General features: G+C 39.0%; 1 protein-coding gene across 1 annotated transcript; it reads right to left on the bottom strand.

Annotated features, from left to right (window-relative positions):
* Positions 1–1,896: 1,896 nt before the first annotated feature.
* On the bottom strand, positions 1,897–22,874 carry LOC124254478. The gene is given in 9 exon segments (XM_046688290.1): positions 1,897–3,197; positions 4,422–4,607; positions 5,668–5,817; positions 5,819–5,949; positions 6,683–6,836; positions 9,436–9,513; positions 10,436–10,594; positions 11,033–11,269; positions 21,894–22,874. Coding segments are annotated over 8 exon segments (1,062 nt in total). The 5' UTR covers positions 11,120–11,269; positions 21,894–22,874; the 3' UTR covers positions 1,897–3,080.
* Positions 22,875–24,761: the final 1,887 nt, after the last annotated feature.

Raw genomic sequence — 24,761 nt, 5'->3', positions numbered from 1 at the left:
TACTACTACTACTACTACTACTACAACTACTACTACTTCTACTACTACTACTACTACTACTACTACTACTACTACTACTACAACTACTACTACTGCTACTACTACTACTACTACTACTACTACTGCTACTACTACTACTGCAACTACTACTACTACTACTGCTACTACTGCTACTACTACAGCTACTGCTTCTGCTACTGCTACTACAACTACTACTACTACTACTTCTTACTACTACTACTACTACAGCTACTACTACAAGCTACTACTACAACTACTGCTTCTGCTACTACTACTACTATTACTACTACTACTACTACTACGCTCGTCACGGTATGGCTGAAATATTGCCGATGTGACGAAATTTATTAACTCACTCACTCACTACTACTACTACTACCATTACGTCTACTATTGCCATGCCGCTACTAACTACTATTGTTATTACCTTGCTACAACTATTAATGTAATGTGTTTGAATGTAAACACACGTTTACGACAAGGGAATACGTTCAACTTGAATCTTTCTACATTTAAGCCTACAAAGGCCACCTCCGTTCTTTAACGTCCGATGAATGAGAATAACATATTTGTTTCTTATCTGGATGGCAATGATAATCTTGATTCTTAGAATTTGTTTCAGCATTTCGGAAATACAATACGAGAATTACCGAAGCCAGTTATTTCAGCGGTAGCATAACTTGCATCCATTGTAAAGTATGTGTATTGGGTTCCACTAACTCCCACAGGAACAAATACGTGGGTTCTCTCAAACCCAAGCTTGTTTTTTAATGCTAACACAGTAGAAGAAAGATCATCATGACGGTAAGATCATCATAATAATATATCACCACAACAGTATCGTACATTTTTGTAACTCATGTATTCTGATGATAGTGTTGCAGAAAATAACCCCAGCCACTTCTACAATAAAAATGTTAAAGGTCACATGCAACCAAAAATCAAACATAATTAAAACACAATTATCACTTATTCATGACATATAATATACATTGCTGGTTATGAAAAACATATAAACAAAATTATAAGCGTACAATCGCAAATCAAAAGTGCAATATTGTGTATTTGGGTTTTACTTCCCAAGAAACGAAGCAGCCGGGATACCGAACCCAGTCAGAGCGGGTGGGTGTGCACTCAAGTGTAACGGCTGGTTGTAACGGCTGGTTCATTTGCATTTTGCAATCAACAGACATCATCTCACGGCAAGTATCATTGTGTGTGTATATGTAAGAGGCCATAAATCAAGAGATGTTGGGTTTTGCATGTGGTCATTTTTGTGTGAATATTGTCATTTTGCAATCAACTGTAGAAAAGACATCATAACATGTCATGTGTTCAAGTATCACACATTGCCTGTCTGTGTAATTGTAATAATGTGCACAGAGACCGAAAGCCATAAATCAATGGTAAGAGTTCAAAACGTGATAGGTGAAATAGACTAATGAAATTCAATAAACAATTAATTTACTGTCATAACGCTATTAAACATTGCTCGCGCCTGTGAGATATCAACATAAAAAGCTTAGCCTGTGAGATATCAACAAAAATTAGACAAAATAGCTCACACCAAAGCCTTCACCGAGTATTCACCGGACAATCCACTTCCAAGCTGCGCGAACCTATTTCACTGCGCACGTGCTATGAGCGCAGCCCAGTTGTTGAAACCAGTTTTCCCCGAAAAGTCGGGGAAAATTAGTGAAACGTGTGAACTCCGATTTCGCGCGTTTTTTTCATCGCGTTATTTTTCAACTTTATAAGTTGAATTTGCATTTTGACGATTTGTTTCGGGCAAGTCCATACCGAAAGGTATCAGAATCTGCAAAGTTGTGTTTTACGTTGCATGTGACCTTTAAGCGAAGGAAATTGACACAGATCGCCGTAAATATATACAACCTTTATTCAACGATATCTACAACAGCAGAAAAATAAATATCAGCACTTGTTGCTTTATACACAGAGACACGACAGCAGGTTATACCCGTGTAGCAGGATCGCAGGTCCAGCCCTGTGTATTGTGAATGTCTACAACCCACGTGGTACATGTGCTTCATGGCCATATAACATGGAAAGACCGATATACACAACTCAAAGAACGGTAAGAAACACCCGATTCTTTCATACTACTAACTGTAATATATTATGCCATGCCAGTTGAACTATAGTAATGTCAAAGAATCGGCTGTTCTATCTTATTTTGAGTGGTATACAATATCACAGATGTATTGAAATATAAAACACACACTGTACAATAAATAGACAATATAGAAATTCCTCGACATCCAAAGTTGGGGGAATAGTGGTATGACGATCCAAATATTTCTAAACTATGACATTTCAGTTCCTAAACTGAATGATAGGCTTATAATCGTGCGTACACGTATGCCAGTTTGTTGAGGGCAGTACACCCAATTTATACTCTAACAGTTATTATGTGTACGCTTCAAATATGGTTCATATTAGAGTAGGGGAGATAATTCATGTAGCACTGTCATAAGAATGCTTTACATCTACTTAAATTTATCTTCGTGCAATGTTATCAATTAGAATCATGTGCACTGACTTTATGTTTGCGGTACTGAAAATATAAAATCCTTTCCTTTTCAGAAAACCAATTAGCTTGGAAATACATCCGAAGCATCTCGTCCAGCCACATTGGATCTGGGGGTCCAGTTTGACGAATATTGTAAAAGAAATCTGGAATGCCATGTTAACCTAATGTATTTGCATATATTTAACTAATATTAGTCCAACAACGCATTCTTAGAACGTTTGCATGCATTTATCGAAACAGGGGATAACTTAATTATGTATCGTGTCCGTCATTGGTTACTTACTTCAAAAGATGCAGAAGCACACAATTGCCTGCGTTTGCCAAACAACTGGTTATTGCAGTGTTGTTTGTGTTGTGACGTTATTCCATCCATAGTAATGATGACCCCGTTTTTAGGATTTTGATTCAGGAACACAGGTAGAAGGTATAAGTCTGACCCAGGTGGCCTGACTGGAAAGAAAAATCTTTGGCGGATATGGAAGCTGTGCACTAAACATGTCTTCATTCACTATCCTTTCTTCTTTCTTCCTTTACTGCTTGCTACGGACTGTTTCTCTTCCTCCTGCCTCCTCGTGTCATCCTCACTCTGCTTGTCCTTGTCTATCTTCTCCACCATTTGGCTTGACTGCAACAGGAAGAAGAGGTCTGCATGAGATCATGACATGAGCGGGCTGTAAGGGTTTTGAGGTCGCCTTTGAACATTGGTTTCCTTCTATGGCATGCACATCTGTGAATGGCATCTTGTGCTGGTGCCGGTTTCATAGTGCTAGCTACCTGCAGTGACATCCAGTTCATCACTGAGACCCCATTCTAACACATCACCATGCCAACCAGTCTTAGCAGTATCAACAACACCAACAATACAATTTACCAAGTCTGTTCTGCTCACAAGGCACTGAAACTGACATTGGATCAAAATCCATGTGATCTGTGATTCGAAACCGGTGATTCATGGGCCAACCGCGTCAAAGTCAACGTTGAACTACGATTGTCGTACATCGTAACTGTAGGATTGCCGTAAGCCCAACGTGTATCGGAAGTCTCATACGGTTGGCGTACCCTCATGTAGGTAGCTCTCTGATAGCTGCGAGGCCGTGACAGTGAGCTTGCGGGTGAAGCGTTTTTGATATGGTTTTGTTCTAAGATTCGTTTGATTACAGTTCGACGCAATACCTATAGCTCTGCTGACTGTCGATCGACAACATTTCCTCGTGAAAGCACCATCTCGCCAGAACGGCTTTAGGAGTTAAACTAATTGATCTCATAATGAAGCTGATTTTCTCATCCACAATGCAGCAGATCTTGCCGAGAGTGCAAATATTTGAATACCAAATCTGGTTATATGTTTATTTTGTGCATGTCCCCACTCCAAAGGATTGGCCAGACTAGATTTACATTCTACAATACTGATAAACATGTTAGATGTACGCCCAATATGGAATCTTGGAAAACCTCCAGGTTTGAGTGAAACAGGTATTCTATAATACTAATGAAATACTCAGTCAACTTTCAAGCAGACCCATGAAAACTATTCGTTGTGTCAGATGCTTTTTTCATACAAAATTACAGCGAGTGAATGAACGCATCCCTGTAACTGAAATTATGATCAGCGCCAACTGTCAGTTAGTTGACACGGGTAGTGACAGATAGTGGCAGTCTTGTCACAGACACACTCTCAAGTACAATAATCGTGATCGCGACCTCAAAGCCTACTACACCTCACCTCACCTATAGTTTTAAACACAACACAGGATGAAAGTCCTAATGCAAACCATGCGTCAGAGACTTCTACGACATTGGCAATATTGCAGTGACTCCCCTCCATGTAAGCCTGCTGCATTGGACTCACCCAGACGTGGAAACTGGCCGCACCATTACTTGCTGCCCGCACTTGGTCGAGATCATGGTATCCGAGGATTTCCTGCACTCTGCTGGCTGTCTGGTCGTCGACGTCGTTGGTGTCAAATGTCTCCACCTGTTTCACCAGACCGTCTCTACCCAGCTTGCCCATTTGGCACTGTATGTCGGCCCATTCCTGGCATGAAGGAAACGGGTTTACCAATGTTATGAAACTTAGCATCAGGCACATGTACTGGAATAAGGTTTATATCGCCCTTAACAGTTGTCATATATCGGCGATCGGATTAGAACAAGGAAATTCCAAGTTGATACAAGCCGTCGACTTAACCAAATCAGTAGCACAGGAATTGGATAACAACACATGAAGGCCAGTAACCGGTCTCATGACAATGGTTGTCATGAGACGTCTTTTTGTATTTCATATCTTACGCAATCTCTAATTTGTCCTTTTCATTGGACAAATGTATCAATATCACCGAATGTGAAAATCGACACCATGAAGCGGATTGCGCTTAGCAATAGGCATCATTGCCCCGGTATATGGATCAGTGAGCCTCCTGGCAACATTGTCAACTCCCTGGGGAATATATCATACACTGATAATCTTAGAATGTTATTTGCATTCACACAGCACACTCATTCTGTGTTTGATGAACGGTAAATGATCACATTAATTTACTGTAAATCGTAGCTTATAATGTTTTAGTGAACGTGGTTATATCTTTATCCCTCCACAGGACTTTCATACATTTGTAATCCGTGAAGGCCCGGGTTAGAATTGATCTTCAGCAACCCATGCTTGTCGTAAGAGGCGACTAACGGGATCGGGTAGTCAGGCTCGCTGACTTGGTTGACACATGTCATCGGTTCCCAATTGCGCAGAGCGATGCTCATGCTGTTGATCACTGGATTATCTGGTCCAGACTCAATTATTTACAGACCGCCGCCATATAGCTGGAATATTGTTGAGTGTGGCGTAAAACTAAACTCACTCACTCACTCACGCATACATTTGTAAACAATCGAACCGGCTCGTTAACGTCACAAACAGACGTTTTAACATGAAGGCTACAACATCCGTATTTAGTCCCAAAGAATATCTTAATGTGAACAATTGCGCTGGTATACATAGGAAAAGACATTTGTAAGTTGACATTATAATCCTACTTTCAAGCACGCAGTTGATTCCTTTAAACAAACAAACGTCACTTGAGATCGCGAGTAAAACACCGTACCGTCAGTCGATCCTCATTGTGGCCTAACAGCATGTATGTAGCCGCCATGACGTCATGGACACAGGTGGGAGGTCGCTGATAGCTGCGTAACTCTGATATGGTTGTCTGTTCCATCTGGAGGATGTCATGGTTGTAGGTGTTCAGCTCCTTTCAGATGGTCGCGAAGTTTTTCAGCTTTCTCCAGCTGATTCCGGAGCTGGTAGGCATATGGAGACGCCTGTACGTCGGCTATCGTCCGGTTCAACACGCCAACGTGACGACGTCTCATTGAGTCGCGTAAATCTGGAATTAAAGAACATGATACAACTTGAGTGTCAATGGGTAACTTTGATGAAACTGTTTGTTCAATAATATTTGAGACTGTTAGTGTTTCCGATTGTTTTCTGTCAGTTTATTCAAATCCACGAATGTTGAATGAGAATTATGCCGAAGGTATTCAATCCAGGGTATAAAGTGTCATTGGTCCCTTTATTGCCATCAGTGCTACTGCTAATAACTTGAGGATTCTTTATTGTACATGGAAACTAACCGAGTGACAAACGATATGCTATTGAACTTGACACTACTGGCTACTGGATATTGTGAAAATGTGACTCATATGTTCGTCGATATGAAACGTCTTGTGCACGTCGCCTGTTGTGAGACACTCGACACAAATTACGTAATCTAGTATACCGGATTACTATCTGATACCTATATCTTGCTGGCTTCAAAATTAGCTTCCATCAAACATGGGTTTATCATGTTTAGGACTGTGGTCAGTCAGAAACCTTACTATTTCGGTAAGGTTCATTAACCAATATTCTCAGTACGAACAAAATCTGGAACAGTACAGTCTCACGTGGAGTGCTATCTGCTGTCAATCGTAAATAAGAGGTACTTTCCAGATAAGCACTAAACTATTCATATCAGTTCTCGATCTTACCAAAGGTCCAAAGTTTGGTGACAATGATTTATTGCCTGACGTGCTCCTTCTACTTAATGCGTATGAAATGTACACGATAACATGACCAACCTCTCTTCAGTTTGAGATATCTGAGCCTCTCCTTGGCACGAGTCAGATCCCCGCAGTCCTCAAGCCTTGATCTCTCAAATAAAGCTATCATCTTCTCCAGATCCTCCATGTCAGAACCTCCTGTCGATGTCTTCAGTCTCTCACGGACTCTCCTCTGAACAAGGAAAGTATTTGAATACAGTTCAAGTCATACGCTACCATTACAAGTACAGCACCATTAGCTATCATGAAGAATATCGCTATAAGCAATCATGATGAATAAGTTGGCATAAAAAGTTACATATCACCAATAGCTATCATGGTTAAAAGGCAACATAAGGTATCATGGTGGATCTATATATCATTATAAGCTATCGCGACGATTACCGCAGTATCAGCTGCCGTGATAAATACAGTATTATCAGCAATAATAATGATTACATCGGACTGAACTAAAATTATAACTACACAATAAGGTACCTTTATAAATACATCATTAAGGCTTTTATGATGAATACGTCATTAAAAACATTCATTCTAACAATATCAACTTTGACTGACATTTTAAACGCATCACTATGAGCTACCAAGATAAATATGTACTCCAAAATAATGTCTGCTGTCCGAATGACCAACACTTTAATCTCTGAATACTTTGTCTTAGCGGAGTTAGACAAGGATGTGTCTTGAGCCCCTTTTTGTTCACGATGTTTATATCAGATTTACAGGTGATGCTAGAAAACGCGGAAATTAGAGGAATATTTGTTGGATCTGAATTTTTAGAAATATTACTTTTGCTTTATGCTGACGATTTATGTATTTTCGATGACTCTGTTATTGGACTACAAAGAAAAATTGACATTCTAAACGACTACTGTACAACGTGGGGATTACAAGTTAACATGGATAAAACAGAGATATTGGTTTTTCGAAACGGAGGTAGATTACGTCACTATGAAAAATGGTTTCTTCAAGGAGCACAGTTAAAAACCTCTACATATTACAACTATCTTGGAATTCTCTTCTCTACACGTCTGTCATGGACTAAATGTACAGAGACACTATCGACCAAATCAAACAAGGCATTATTTTCTATAAAGAAGTTAATCTACATATATCCAAATATTCCAGTTAATATTCTTTTTAAGCTCTTTGATACCAAAGTGAAGCCAATTTTACTTTATGGTGCAGAAGTGTGGGGTTATCAAGAACGACAGTTAATTAACAAATTTCATACAAATTTCTGTAAATATGTTCTTGGCGTAGGTAAACATGTTTCTAGCAATGCTATATTAGCAGATTGTGGTAGATATTGTATAAGTGTTGATTATTATGTTAAATGTGTACGTTACTGGTGTATATTACTTCATATGTCTGAAGACAGGTATCCTAAACAATGCTATATTTTGATGAAAAATCTCGACGCAGCTGGTAGATATACTTGGGCATCATATGTAAAAGTTTGTTAAACATCAACGGGTTTGGATTTGTGTGGTTTAGTCATGATGTTGGCAATATTAATCATTTTATATCCATGTTCAAACAGAGGCTTATTGATGTAAAGGGGCAAAGCATATTGAGTAGAATTAATGAATCATCGCATTTAGCTTACTACAAGACCATTAAATCTTTATTAGATGTAGAGTTTTATGTCTCAAATGTACATTTTAAAGAATACAGACGATATTTATGCTTACTTAGACTTCATCACCTACCCCTTCTTTGTAATGTAAGACGAAAGATGATAGTTATGCCTCAACAATATGTAAAATGTGTAACAGTAATGTCCCAGAGGATGAATTACATTTTCTTTTTGTCTGTGATGTATATGTAAGGTTACGTAGTATATATTTATCAAATTTTGATCAATGTCCAACTATCATTAAGTTTAAAAAAATTAATGCTATGTAATAATACCAGTATTCTTCTTAAAACTGTGCAGTTTATTAAGCATGCCCTCGTGATCAGATCAAATGTGTGTAAATAATGTGTAACATTGTATATTGCCTTGTCTAAAATGATATTTTGTATCCTATGATTGTACATGGGCCGATGGCCTACTTACAGAAAATAAATTCATTCATCACCAAGATAAATACATCACAGTAGGCAGTCGAAAATGAACCACCGTGAGATATCATCTCAAATACATCACGACTTATGTATGCACAAAATGCTGACATAGGCAATTTTCAATTAAGTAGAATATTGTATATTAATAATAAGTGTGTATCAGGTGCAAGCAAGTCTAGAATGCAGTTGTTACTGTGCCGAAACAGCAGCTCTCACTATACAGGCATTACCCGGGAGCAACAAAATACAATGTATGTTGCGTTATCTCTATATGTAAAGGTTAACCAAGTCCATTAATTGTTCGATGTTATTAGTCATCACATGGTTGAATTGTCACAGAACCATAAGCGGAAAACATGTGTCAGGTATGCTGTTGCCTGGACTGCAACAACACCGTGTGTACATTGCTGATGTTGTATGCCCAGAATCCCCAATACCTAAAGGTCACAGCATCCTGTTATAGATATAAAATAACTACCATTTTACTGGTTGACACGAATTGATCAGATGGTGCACAGTAAACGTGGTGTGTCCTTATCTTGGAAGTATTGGATTGGAAATGGATCCTGTGTGTCAATCACGTGTGCGCCACATACACTCAGGTGTGCGGTTATTATTAAAACAAACAGATCAAATTGTTTAAAAAAATATGTCTGTGAGACTGGTCATCTCTCAGGTAATATTTCCAGGTAAATACTTACCTTGTAACCCTTGTCATTGGCTTCCTGAAAAGACCCTTCATCTTTGTCCTCGTACTTCGACTTCCCACCCTTGCCCTTCTGTTGGTGGTAAGACAGGAGGTTAACCTAATATACTAGTCACATACAGCTGCAAAAGTTGTTGGTACATGCATGTACATACAGCTTGATATACTGTTTAAAGTATATAATAAGTAAATGTGTTTAAACAGATTACAATGAAGTCAACTGGAAAACATAACAACCCTGTATGTATAGAAGTATTACTATTTTGTTCTTGATGAGGCTATGAGGTGTTATAGAATGAGAAGGTACATGAGGCCATGCATTTAAATATAGATATGGATATCGACCAGCAGTGAACTGAATACTAGGACATTAATGGTATAAATCAAACCATATGTAAATTACAATATATATACACTTCTGAGACATACTGCATGAGTTTGAAACACCCAAGAACTAAACCTATTTTCTATTGCACAATTCTATCTAATTCATTAACTCTAAACTGATGACATCTATCAAAAAAAGCATGAATGCGATTTCAAGAAATATCTAACTAATCTTGTAGCCAAATACTATTATTTCTAAATTTATAAACAATGCCAGTCACACTGAAATAAAATGAATGTGAGTAAATCAAATACAAATGCACGAACGAACGCATAAATTGTGAATTGCAGCAACATATCACGCTGATAAAGAACAAAAAACATATCACAAACATGTAAAACGAAAAAAACCGTGTCATGGTCGAATGCAAATATATATCAGGTGTGCTTTTGGTTTAATGTTGTACTGTTGTATCTCGCTGATATAAAATATTAAACATGATTTATATGCAATCTAGGGTAAGAGAGGAACTTTCACACCTTCAATACACGTTGCATTTGATCATACATGTATCTACAAGAAATATGCACTGTTAGTAACGAAACGGTGAGTGAGGCTGCGTCACGAGGAAGCAAGCTATGACTCAGGTGAGTCATGCCTGACTCACCACATCCTCGTGTTTGGGAGACTCGGGATGAGGACTCTGTGTACCAGCATATGAATCGTCATAGTGGGGAGACTTCCGTGGAGAGGAATTAGTCGGTGACGGCGTCGCTCTCTGCCGTTGTGGGGAGTTTGTGTTGCTGTTACTAACGTCGACCTCCACCTGAGACGTGGTTCCAAGAGTCGACAAAATCAGAAAGTAGGCATATTTGCAGCATCTTGTTGGAAAGGACTGGTGATGTCAGATGCGACTAAAGCTGCATGGTTTCTTTTTTTAAGGCAATCGTTAATATTCAATTAAACATGATTTTAAGAAAAGTTTTGATCTTTCAGACTGAACGCATGCTACGTCCACTTTTTCATATCAGAAACAAACGGGAAGAGTTATTGGTAATATCTAGATAATGGGAAAGTATTTCAATCCCAGTATATCAAACTGGTGAAATAAGACAAATGTCTGGTTTTGGAGTCCCTTGAATTGTCAAAAAAGAACCAACTACAGGGTTACCAATGCAGCTTTAGTCTGGGTGATATTTATTTCAGGGTGGTGGTTCCTGACACTTCTATCAATTCAGGTGATGACGATGTCTTTGTTTCTTACCTGTTCAGCTTTAGCGTTACTCTTCCTTGTACTAGCCGCCTTTTTTGGACTGTCAGCTGTTCCATCCTTAGAAGATCCACAACCCATGATGGCAGCTGGACCTACTCACTACATTGGCCGTGGACGATCCGGGGCAGCTTATGGCTGGCATCAAAGATGGAGGTAAAGTCAAGTTACTGAGAGCAAACTTCCTGTTCCGGGAACGGACGCCAGTGCAGCCCGAGGTCAGAAAACCGTCTGGAAAAAGATGACAATACAAAGCATCGAGTGACGAGGCCATACGTACTGATAAGATGAAAAAGTATGGAGTTATATGTAGACATATTTAGTACAAAATGTCGATAAATAATGCAAATACACGTGTATCAGTTAACATGAGAGAGGATACCTCTATCTTAAGGGATAGAAATATCACAAAAGACAGCAATCCATGGTTTAAAAGCGTCGCCTTCCCGAAGCTGTAGAACTTAATTCCGCATTGCAACGAATCGATTCTTTATGGAACAATGACATCAGCTGGCATCTAATAGGAACGGTACCGGTACCCACATAGGACGTGAAGTATTTCAGATTTCACTGAAGACGATTTTACGTGAACCACAATATAATAATGTACCTTCTCTCTAATGCACCTCTTAGTCTTACACGCTCTAGTGTTGGTAACACCCCCAATACGCCGATACTAACTGCAGCAAGACTTTGTTGACTCCTGTGTGGTCACCGGAGACTGCATTAAGCATAACATACATTGACATACATAGTTTCTGTGACGTGGGAGGACTCCCTAATGGCCGATACTTGTGATTATTCCACGTAGCGACAGGAGACTATATAAGAATATACAGACAATTTATCCATCATTGGATACAGTCAAAAGAAACTGTTACATTTCATCCTAGCAACTGCGTAATCGCATAGCGTTAAAAATGTAGTAAAGTATACGTTGAGGTGCAAATCAACATTGAACGGTACACAACACGCAGACAGACAAATAACATTACATGGCGATGTGCACCAACGCTCTGCTCAAAACTTCTAACGACCAGCATCGATTCATGCTGACAATATTTACTTTGGTTCTGGTTTCATGTGATTGTGATGGTTTCTATGTAACATTTCCTACACATTTAATGGTCATGACAGCCTCACATACAATACGCCTTTCTTCATTCCCCTTGAAAACAACTGGTTGCTAGGGATGATGGCAAATAACACACGCGTCATAGTGTTTATATTGGTTGTATACAGTGGTGATATTGCTCTGTCATGGATGGTGCTCTTGTAGAGTTGAATAATGCCGGTATCTAAGACGGTCACAGTGCTAAACCATAATTGATATGTGGACAAAGGACACCGGCTTGTACACAACTGGTGTCAATATTTATGTGGTGTTGTCACGCGTTGTTCTCACATGGAAGCGAGCGCGAGAAATGAGAAATTGAAATGATTTTACCGCACATCAGTGTTGTAGTTATTGATTATTGGTACTGTATCCTTGTTTGGTGTCTCAGTTATTTCCTCCATACATTACAACATTATATGCATGTAATTCTCTCACACATGACATCGACTGTCACCATGGTGTGCCAGGAATAATCATGGTTCTTAATAGTGAATATCATATTGATACAATTGTCGCTGGAGCAAACAGTAAATCATTATGCATGTTACAGTCAACGGCCACCATGACCCCTGTCATGTTCCTCTGAACTAGATCCTTCGCAGATTGGTCATAAGTTTTCATATTTGAAAATCATTTATTCCCATATGCTCTGTGATCAGCATCAAACGGACATCCGCATGATGACGGCGATATTGATATGATATTACCGGTACTTCTTTCACAGACACAAGACAAGGGGCTGGCTGTTCGGTTCATATCGAAGGCAATCCAACATAATCATTCACTAATAACAGACTAAATTCCAGGAACAGTAAATGTCGGTCCTCCAGGTGACTATTGATTTACCCATTGAAAGCACTTTCTTCGTACATAATGGCATAGTTGGTTGACGAGCTGCTCGTTTGTAGTATAAAATCATTTATCAATAATCAATACTATACTTGATTATAACCTCGCGACTGTTCCAGTCCTTCCACCCGTTCACTGATATACTGGTATGTGGAACATACCATGACGTATGGCTGGTTATTGTTGTCGAGGTTAAACTGTCAGAACACAGATGCATCTCATCGTCGCTGGACAAGCAATATGGCCAAGCTAATTAAACATGATCTGTACAAACTCTTCAAACGTGAAGGGCGGTAAGCTATTTTAGGCCAGTCTTCCAAAATAATCAACTTTTCATAACTTTTCAAACATTTCCGAGTTTTAATACAAGGTATTTCGTGGAATTCACTTATTCTAAAGTTTAGAAAGCCTGGAAAGAGAACTGGTCCTCCCAGTATATATCATAGTCCACATGGATATTTTAGACGAGGCTGTAGCTGACTCCACGGGGTTGCTAACTACAAGAAGTTTGTAACTTGTGGTTCCTGGCAACCACTTTTTAAAGGGGCACTGAATTCACCTCATCGACTTCGAAAAGGGACGAGGCACTTTCCTAATACTTTACTGCAACACAATTGCACCATGTCCTGTTGCACGATCAGTCCTCTATATAACATAATTATAGAAGGTATACTGTAGCATCAATACAGACAAACAAAGGCTCCACCAACGAATTAAACAGTATGTTGCAACAAGACAAAAGACTTTGGATATTTACGGTTATCCAGAAGCTAGCTATTCGCAACTGCAGGTGCGGTTATACGCTTTTATCAGTATGTGGTGCAAAGAAATTGTTCACCTCTCCCTTGATGGCCTTGACCCGCCAACCCAAACCCTACCGCTTCATATTGGATTTCCCAAGGATGTTGAAATTATTCTTAAAATTCCAACTTACGAAAACGTAAACAAAAGTCCCCACTGCATTGAGGGCAGCCTAAATACATTGGTTTTCAAAATAGTCTGCCCTTTATTTTCTCTAATCGATATTCATTAGTGTTCTGATATTGTTATGTTTTCCAATACAACTCATCAAAGGTTTCTGATCACTGTAGGACTGAAATCAATGAGATGATATGTTTTGTCGCCATATCACGTTCATGGTTTATCATGATCGAAATGTTTCACCAGACTTCTGGAAAACAGAAAATATTTAGCATCCATACAATTGTACCTGCATTCAGAAGTCATTTCTTGTGATTGTGTAAAGAAGTTCGGTCGCTTTTATCTCTGTGAATTTGGTTTTAACAAAGATGTGAAAAGTAAACAGATCTGGAGCAAGTGCTGACTCATATAATTTTATCAGTATTCAAAATTACATGTAGTAATAGGCCAATTTAAATGTTAATAACAGCTATTTCACCTTTACGCAGTCACTATCAAACCGTCATTACACCAGGTGTAAACGACAATGCTAGGGTATCCTCCCCTACGTGTGGTACCCATCACAAACACATTCAGAGGCAAGCCAAATATTTGCCAACAAACACAGGAGGATGTGGTAAAACTCAATATCGGGAATTGCATAAGACATTAATTTTGTGATGCGATGGATTTCGAAATTTAGAAAGGTTCTTCTTTAAAATCTTTGAAGGGCATTCAGAAGTGGATTCCATAAGAAAAGCAAGATTTATGGATATCTACATTTAAATTTGTAAATAACACGACGTTTCGAAGTGTATGCTTGCATCTGATGAAGGAACAAGTAGACTCTTCGAAACGTCGTGTTATTCACAATAAAAAGAAGTTGACATCCATAAATCTGGCTTTTCTTAGTTCCTTCTTTTGTCTACCGCAAACGGTTTAACCTTCTATAATCCAACACTGATCAGACAGATCAGACGAGAAATGTCGACACGAAAGGCACGACTTTAAAAGGAAAATTGACTATTGGATAATTGAAACTATCCTATTTATCCTTTTTCCTTTCTTGCAGTGGATTTTTTCTGTGACTGTGATGTGATACGGATTTCTCTAATCTGTCTCATTTCATGGAATGTTCAACTCTCTAATAGGTAAAATGGCTTCATGTGAGAGGACCATACACTACATGTTCATATTTCGCTGTGGACTTATCGTATAGTTTTAAGTGTTAGGTACACACACAGATAACTACTCGTACACACAGTACAGCTAATGGCAGGATATCGACGGTGTGTTAACTCAGGGAAATATTGCCTTGCACTGACATCAACCAGAGGCTATACATTCGATTAAATCGTTGACATAATCGTGTTTTTCTCAACTGATTATAGATCAAACCGATAAATGTTTATGTTAGAGATATTTACAAAACACTCCGAACGGGTCCTTCAGTGTGAATAAAGCTGTAGATCAATTCAATCAGGTAAACGATTGCGTTCAATCAGACACGTCCCCTACAGATCTAGATTAATATTCATAGTAGCACCAAACGAAATATCAATGAAAATTTTGTATAATATCATTGCCCCATCCTGAACGGTACCTTATCCAAAGCATTGCAATAAATGTGGATGCCAAAGGGCTATTCGAGTAAGGGGAAAACAGGAGAGAAGTCATTTGTCATGATGACATCGCATGTGGTGTGCACAGTGGTTGGCTGTGTACACAGACAAGCTGGGTTTGATTCCGCTAATGGGCAGAAAATCGCCTTATTGTGACCCTACCTTGATAGCATAAAACAATAAACAGCGTAATACTATTTGCTTCAAAAATGATATCATAATTCGGGTATGACATTGGAATATACACGATGTGGCAGGTTAGACAGGTTATAGACAGTAGTTTAACAACGCACAAATTGTTAATTTCCACCACTTGGACCCACTTGGTAGTTCCAGAACAACAGAGAGTTAGATTGCTTCAATACGTGCCATCGTGCAACGAGGAGTTAAATTCTGTACAAGACATAAACACTTTATCTTTATTAACTAATCTTAAGGGTGACCTCTGTGAATCATTACTTGTCATATGGAAGTAAAGCCCAAAGTGGCCTAGGTCATGAAACTCATGAAAACGTACTTTTGTTCTGACTGATCGAATCTGGGATTCAAATCCATGACCACCGGATCCTGTCACGGCAAAGGCAGTTAGGTAAGTGCCACAACCGTCCCTTTTAAGATCATATATTCATCCTTACAGACCGTTAGTGGAAAGGTGTTCGCCCTCGGTCTAGAATACCAATTCAAGTACCAATTTCAGAGTCAACAACTTGTGAATGAGGACCGTAGCTCAATATGTCAACAACGAGATGCATAAATCACCCATTTGGGGAGAGACCCATATCTGGAACGTCACCGTGAAGTCGTCTATTCCTCGTCAGTCCGTGACAACAACGACGTGAGCGATATCCCCGGACCACAGTGCTGGGTTGTCAAGGGTGATGGTCTCATATTGACATTGATTCTGATTGTATGATCAGTAGGTCAGGTGTAGAGATAAAGTTAAGGGGGACACTTATAACTTATAAATCCCCACACTATGTTGAAGTGTTAACGTATGCGTCAATGTCCAGCGTTAACTCACCGTATAGGTATGAGTTATGTCGTAGGAACAGTGGTATAGCGGCGGGTACCACATATATTTCAGCTCGGGAAATGTCCGATTTTACAGCGGTAAGGTAGTACTTGAAACATACCTTTAGATTTTTATTTGATGATCGCTTTGGGTGTCTAAATTGATGATTTATATCAGAAAACACGCTACAAGATATTAGGTGCCAAGATCTGAACGGGTTTCGAATACAACTTCCGTGCACAGATACATAGAAAACTGTTTAACGTGAGATTTGATTGAACCTGCTGATTTATATGAAAATATTTGTTTCTAATAGTAATCAGGGCCCCGAAGGCATAGTCGTATACGATGCCGTAGGTCCCTCAGCTTCCCTTGGAAACCTATTGTTGGGGGTTCGAATCCAAATTCCACCAAAATGGTAAAAGTCTGAGACATGGATTACTTAGCTGCCACTCAGCGATATGACCCGGATATCATGCAAAGTGGCGTTAAACCAATACTGTTTTTAACACATTGATAATCATTTTGGTTTGATTGTTGTATAACGTCGCACTCAACAATATTCCAGCTATATGGCGGCAGTCTGTAAATAATCGAGTCTGGACCAGATAATCCAGTGGTTAACAGTATGAGCATCGATCTACGCAATTGGGATATGATGACATGTGTCAACCTAGTCAGCGAGCCTGACCACCCGATCCCGTTAGTCGCCTCTTATGACAAGCATGGGTTATTGAAGATCAATATCCTAACCCGGACCTTCACGGGTAATATAGACAATCAACTCTGTGGCCAATCAAATAGGTATTTGAAACAGTTTTACATTCAGGTTACATTGTTTGCAAAACTTCAAGCGTGTTTCTGTATGTCTCGAGTTCAGATGTCATACGGGTGGTGAGGGCACATACAAACCTAATGTCGTGTTCAGAAAATATCAACTCATGATATAAATTTTGTCAAGAAGACAATTGTGGCTTTTTCGGCGGCCGAACGTAATCGCGGCGAACAATTCCATGGGGGGGAAGTGTTTCCAGCGATCCTATCATCAACACGCACGCTGTTATCTGATCGATAAGAGGTATTAATTCCAAACACTTGCAGGCTTGTTGTTTTATGAACATATAAAGGTGGTTTACGGTAATATTAACACATATTTTGTCTCGATTATTGCTTTGAAAGTATGATAAACACACGCAATATCCTTCGTCTGTAATATAGTTGTGGCGATTATTTTAAACTACATGTCGCAGTGACTTATACGTATTAACCAAGGTTTCCACACCTCATATTTGTGCTACATATCTTGAACCTTGCAGCTATTTGTATTGTTCAAACCTACTCAGTTACCATTACATAAAGCAGTTACGTCAGAACACGCTAGATTGGTGTGTAGGAAATAAAAACGTAACGATAACCGTCCCATGGTCATAAGAAACTATAAGGTCTTCGTAAAATTCCGACTATAAACATATCATAAGCATGTTTAAGTTAATATGTCGTTATTCAGTAATGTTGACACCGAGTGTTCCCGTAGGAGCCCGACGTGATGACGATGCTCTCCATGTTGGTAAAACCCACGAGCACGCGTATGGTGCAAACACATCGTAAACATATCGTGGATTCGAACCAGTGAGTTCTGGTCTGACTGTACCCATGGATCACCAGAAGGCTTGACCTCCCGTGTCCAGGACAGGTGAACTATGGTTGTGTATCTAAGTCCAAGGTGTGGTAACTACGCTTGATTTGATTATGTGGTCATCTGCATAATTAAGTACTCAATTACTTAGAGGGGTGAAGTCACGCTTTGTTGTCACACTTCAGGGCATGGGGAACTTCACTATCAGTCACGTACATGTATAATGCATGCTGCTGATTGTCAGTCAGGGACATATCAAGGGAATGGTCGCACGTGCAGGTCTCCAGGTCATCGCGACCTTAGCAATAACCCCATGTTCATGTGAAGAAACTTATAACCTGATGAGTTTGGATAGATTTAGGTCATAACCGTTTGATAAAGTGAAATGAAAATAACAAGAAGTTATGAGTTTTACCTCATACCTGAAAAGTCAACGTCTCAAAGCAGAGAATTTACATTTGTAAAAGATGATATATCTACTGAAAAACAGATGCAACGAATATTTGATTTGATTTATTACTATTCAATTTAATATGTTTCTATTACAAAAGTCATGTCACAGTGAGAAAGATTATTGTTAAGATAACATAAGGAATGGTTTGCAGCTATCTATGGGTCCGTCGCCATGACGCTGGATGATACATATCACAAACATATCACGACAAAAACAGAATATATTCACTTCATAACGCCATAACCGGTATATTGTATTTGATTAATTATATTACAGGCAACTAGACAGCTATTCACGATCTCAGGTATACGTATCTGTAGGGCAATTGACCGCACTCTGATGTGATATTTAAACATTAAGTTGCACACAGAGGCATGCGATTGAGTAAGTTCCCCTACTGATAACGGGCTTGTTAGATTCAATAAGTATACGAAAGAAAGCCGGAGGTTAATATGAACACGTTTTGTAATGCTATTTGTATAGAGGGCAGCTTCTTTTGTCAAACAGGCAAAATGCACTGTGATCAGTATTGATTCTTGTGTCAACAGAGCGTTACATTACAATTCACGTACAGGACAAAAAGGCCGTTACCATTCCTACAGTCCCCGTGAGTGTAAAGTTGGCTCACACTAGACTTAGCGTATGTTTTGATATTTTGAATCTGGTAGCTTTTAGACTGATAAATATATTCATTTCGACTTGTTAGAAATGACCTTTCAAGACGGTGTTAGTTTGAACTTACTTCAGGGAATCAGCACTGTAAGTGCTATGACGAAGTCCATTGCCGCATCCGGTCCTCATTCGTTTTTACGAAAAAATGTATGAGGATATTGACATGTTCTCGTTCCTTCCCAAGGATTAAGACCAAACTATGTAACTTTATGTGTCTGTCCACGAAATGAAGTTAACACTTTGCTTTTGATGATAATGAAGCATAACGTCTTCCAAATAGTTAACTATTTAATTTGACTTCAGGAAAAGGATTCTTATTGCCCACACATTTTATGTCTCCGTGCCTATCAAGTTAAATATTACGTCATCTGTACGGCGTTTGTCTTACTCAAATTATCTCGTATAGTAACTCATATATTCTCCGATGAGGTTGTGGTGATGTGATCGGGTGTATAAGGTACGTACACATGTATTGTACGTATACAACCACATGAATAAATATGTATCTTAAGAAATACGTATGCGACCGAGGATCGAACTACCCACTATCAGCTATCGGGGAAGACGCTCTCGCCACTAAATCACGCAGGCCTACCATTCATTGATGAAGTCACCCCGTATGTTCACGCCGCTGTTACTATTGACGTGATTGATGCGTGTCAGCTTCCCTGGTACCCAGAGGAGGCCAATGTCCTGGTCATATAAAACCCCGACCCACTGACCTTCCCGTTCATGTGTATTAAAGGTTGTAGTTCAACCAATATATGCGCTATATAACCCTAGTTATAAAGTACGAATCATCTTTGAAACCGCCAATTCATAATTGTTACACATTGCTAAAAGCATCATAGTTCACATTTTTAACAGAAAATGGATTTATGTAAAAGATTTTATTTTATGATATTTTACTTTTATGAGAAAACCAAACAATTACAAGCCTCTATTCATATCCAAATATATTCCATAGTGTCGCTGAGTACAACAAGATGGTGTTCATAATGTCTTCTGAAAGATTCGTAATTGGGAGTGTGTAGACATATTTACATTTCGAAGAGGTTGTTTGAAAAATGAATTCATGCAGTTAAATTTCATTCTTATAACAAAGTTTCTTATTTACCCTAATGGCAATGAATAACAATCAAACTAATCCTTACGCTACAACAGAAATTAGAAACCGAACACACAGTATTACAACACACCCCCAATACGAAACAGAAATAGCAATAACACTTCTCAACGAAATTCAATACACTTGTATATCAAAAGACACTTTCCAAAACTCTAGATAGTAAAATGTAAACAACACTAACCTACGAAATACAATCCAGGTTTTAAATTTCCAGAACACTTACATGGGAAATATAATCCAGATTTTAAATTTCCAGAACACTTAACTGCGAAATACAATCCAGCTTTGAATGTCCAGAACACTTACATGGGAAATACAGTCCGGATTTTAAATCTCGAGAACACTTAACTGCGAAATACAACCCAGCTTTGAATTTCCAGAACACTTACATGGGAAATACAGTCCGGATGTTAAATCTCGAGAACACTTTACTGCGAAATACAATCCAGCTTTGAATGTCCAGAACACTTACATGGGAAATACAGTCCGGATTTTAAATCTCGAGAACACTTAACTGCGAAATACAATCCAGCTTTGAATGTCCAGAACACTTACATGGGAAATACAGTCCGGATGTTAAATCTCGAGGACACTCAACTGCGAAATACAATCCAGCTTTGAATGTCCAGAACACTTACATGGGAAATATAATCCAGATTTAAAATTTCCAGAAAACTTACCTACGAAATACAATCTAGATGTTAAATTTCCAGAACACTAACCTAGGAAATACAATCCACGTTTTGAATTTCCAGAACACTTACATTGGAAATACAGTCCGGATTTTAAATCTCGAGAACACTTTACTGCGAAATACAATCCAGCTTTGAATGTCCAGAACACTTACATGGGAAATACAGTCCGGATTTTAAATCTCGAGAACACTTAACTGCGAAATACAACCCAGCTTTGAATTTCCAGAACACTTACATGGGAAATACAGTCCGGATGTTAAATCTCGAGAACACTTTACTGCGAAATACAATCCAGCTTTGAATGTCCAGAACACTTACATGGGAAATACAGTCCGGATTTTAAATCTCGAGAACACTTAACTGCGAAATACAATCCAGCTTTGAATGTCCAGAACACTTACATGGGAAATACAGTCCGGATGTTAAATCTCGAGGACACTTAACTGCGAAATACAATCCAGCTTTGAATGTCCAGAACACTTACATGGGAAATATAATCCAGATTTAAAATTTCCAGAAAACTTACCTACGAAATACAATCTAGATGTTAAATTTCCAGAACACTAACCTAGGAAATACAATCCACGTTTTGAATTTCCAGAACACTTACATTGGAAATACAGTCCCGATTTTAAATCTCGAGAACTCTTACCTACGAAACACAATTCCAAGAACACTTACCTCCCAGTCAATCTAGATGTAAAATGTAAAAAAAACCCATTTATCTGAACAATCAATTCAGCTATTGAAAGGAATAACAAACACTTACCTGCGAAATACAATCCAGAAAATATACCTGCCACCGTGATAGAATGCAGGCATTAAATCACAAGGACTACTTACCTGCAAAATACAAATTGAATCCAGTTGGAAACTGTAAAAGAGCAATATCCACAAGCTAAAAAAACAACAGTAGGAAGGACTCCTGTGCACTAACTGCCTCGATAGTTGTTTTCATAGAGCGGAACGCTCACTGAGTTAAAACTTTTCATTATTCATTCCTATTCGGTCAATATGATCACATTCTTCCCGTGGTGCGCCCTTGGATACTGTCGCGTCCCTCGCAACGTCGAAGATAAGCAACCTTAGTTATCGGGCGGTGGGCGCGTTTCCTTTAACGGAGAGTGTTTACCAAAGGCAAAGGGTCCTCACAATCACTCTGGCTGAGCATTAACTTAAAGGTGTATGCCATCAAAGTCCAGGGTAATAAAGACACATTGTGGTTTGCACCTTGTCAATTCATCCATTTACATGCGTTCGCATACATCTCACTGGCAGGACGGGCACTGCATTGTATGGAACACGTTTGCCGACCAATGTTGTTCAGTGCTAAAACTCCTATAGATAGGGATATATAATACTTGGATTGTTCGGATATAGACTCCGGTTGGCCTTGTGTTAAATGGCTGTCATGAAGCGTACACAATGAAAACTGTTACCATACGACGGCGTACATTCATGATGATACGTTACACGTAACTGATCCGTGAAATAACTACTATATTCTTGACAACAATAATAACAAAACAAAGGCAAAAACTACCAGTAGGAATATGTCAACCCTTCTTAAAAATAAAACCCAACTGTACATGGACACTGTGACAATGAAACTAATTATTTACGTTCGTAACCAAAACATTTGTATATTTATGTGATTGTATCTTACGCTTTCATATAGCTGAATGAATTCTACGTGCAAACGCCTGTCGGGTAGCTTATTAAATAATCCGTATACTCTTCAAGGTTAATGATCTGGGTGCCGTTCCACTAACCGATCTTAGCCCTATGCCAATCGTAAACCCCTAAAATCCCAATCTTAGCGTGACGTTACGATCGGCATACCGTTCCACTAACCAATCTTACCTAAGTCAATCGTAAAGTTAAGATCCAAAGTCTAAGTTGCTCATGACCAACTTAGGATCGCTAAAATCAATCGTAGAGAGACCAAAATGGCGACTTTCATTATTGTATGTGAAGAAGAAGAGCGAGCTTTACACCGTGAGCGAGTTTTCCGAGACCGCTCACAGATTCTAGACACATCATCGGATGACGTGCTTGTGGCGAGGTATAGAATGCTCGTCACGCCTTGTTCATGCTGATTAACAAGGTTCAGCCACATATTATGCCAGATACTAAGCGTTCACACGCACTTTCCCCTGAAACCAAGGTGTTGACTACCCTAAGATTTCTCGGGAAGGGTGGATTTCTTGTTGAACTGGGAGATCTTAATGGTATATCCAAGTCAAGCGTATCTAGGCTGCTCCGTCCAACCATTCAGGCTATATGTGATGCGTTGGATAATATTTCCTTCGACCAGACACGGGGGAGTATCATCAGGACAAAGAGTGATTTTTTTCAAACTCGCAGGATTTCCTAAGGTGATTGGTACCATTGATGGGACTTTGATCCCGATTGCGAAGCCCCCTGCTGACGAAGAGGCTGCTTTTGTGTGCAGAAAAGGCTACCATGCCATTAATGTGCAGGCAGTATGCGATGCATCCCTCAGGTAAGATGGTTGATGTTTTTGATGTACTGCAATAAGTAGAATTCATAAGTTTCGGTATACTGACTCGAGCGAAACACTTCCTGTTTACATTAGAAACGATCTTGACCAATGGCTGTTGGTTTCCTGTCACTAACAGATGGGGCCCTCTAAGGGTTAGACTATTTGTTACCAACTCGTCATCATTTAATTATACTTAAAATCGTTAGTGAAATGAAGATTAACACAGTACACGTATATTTCTATTGATAACACGTTAGGGAATTATATGAAAAATAAAATGTCATGGTGAGGCCAAAGGTCTCCTGCAAGCACAAATTATTTTCTCGTGTTTTGTACTCAGTTGGTAGAGCTAAGACTGTCGTTCCAAAATCCTCGCTTCAAATCCCATCGGTACTGTTCATTGGCGGATCCAGAGGTGTGTGTGTGCATGGGGTTCGCCCCTACTGTTTTGAAAATGACTTAAGACCACATTGAAGATTTGTTTTGCGTTGGAGGAGCCAAAGGGAGCGAACCACCAGCCACCCCTTTCAAAATTTGTGGATCTGCGCATGCTGATCATATATTAATGCTTTAAGTTTATTTTTGTAGTTTTCCATTCCTAATATTTCCTATTTCTTATTCTTATTACATTTTACAGTTTGATTGAAGAACTACAAATAGAAAAAAAATGTGCAGTCTTTATATTAAAAATGTACATTACTTTAACATTTCAGATTTACTAATGTTGTGGCAAGATGGCCAGGATCTGCGCATGATTCCTCCATTCTAAACAACAGGTATCATTGGACAAACATTCCAACATGATTGCCCAGACGGTTTTCTCCTTGGAGATTCAGGGTACAGTAATGTTAGTTAGTGTCAGATGTATTTGTATGTATAAAAGCATGATTGGCATATAAGGTATTTTTATCTGTTACCTAATTGTCATAGTTTAACTTAATGATCATATTATAAATACATAACTTCAAACTTGATGCAACTCTTTTCTAATAGCCATATCAATATTTCAATTATGTTTTGACAAAGATATGGGTGTCGACCATGGTTGTTGACCCCTGGCAGATCCAAGCACCCCGGCTCAGCAGAGATACCAATCAGCAACACTGCAAGACAAGAAATGTGGTAGAGAGG

The sequence above is a fragment of the Haliotis rubra genome, unplaced genomic scaffold (genome assembly GCF_003918875.1).
Source record: "Haliotis rubra isolate DU_JTF1 unplaced genomic scaffold, ASM391887v1 Scf115, whole genome shotgun sequence".
Taxonomy (NCBI): Eukaryota; Metazoa; Mollusca; class Gastropoda; order Lepetellida; family Haliotidae; genus Haliotis; species Haliotis rubra.
The sequence above is the reverse complement of the archived record's forward strand: the minus strand, read 5'-3'. Positions and strand labels throughout refer to the sequence as shown.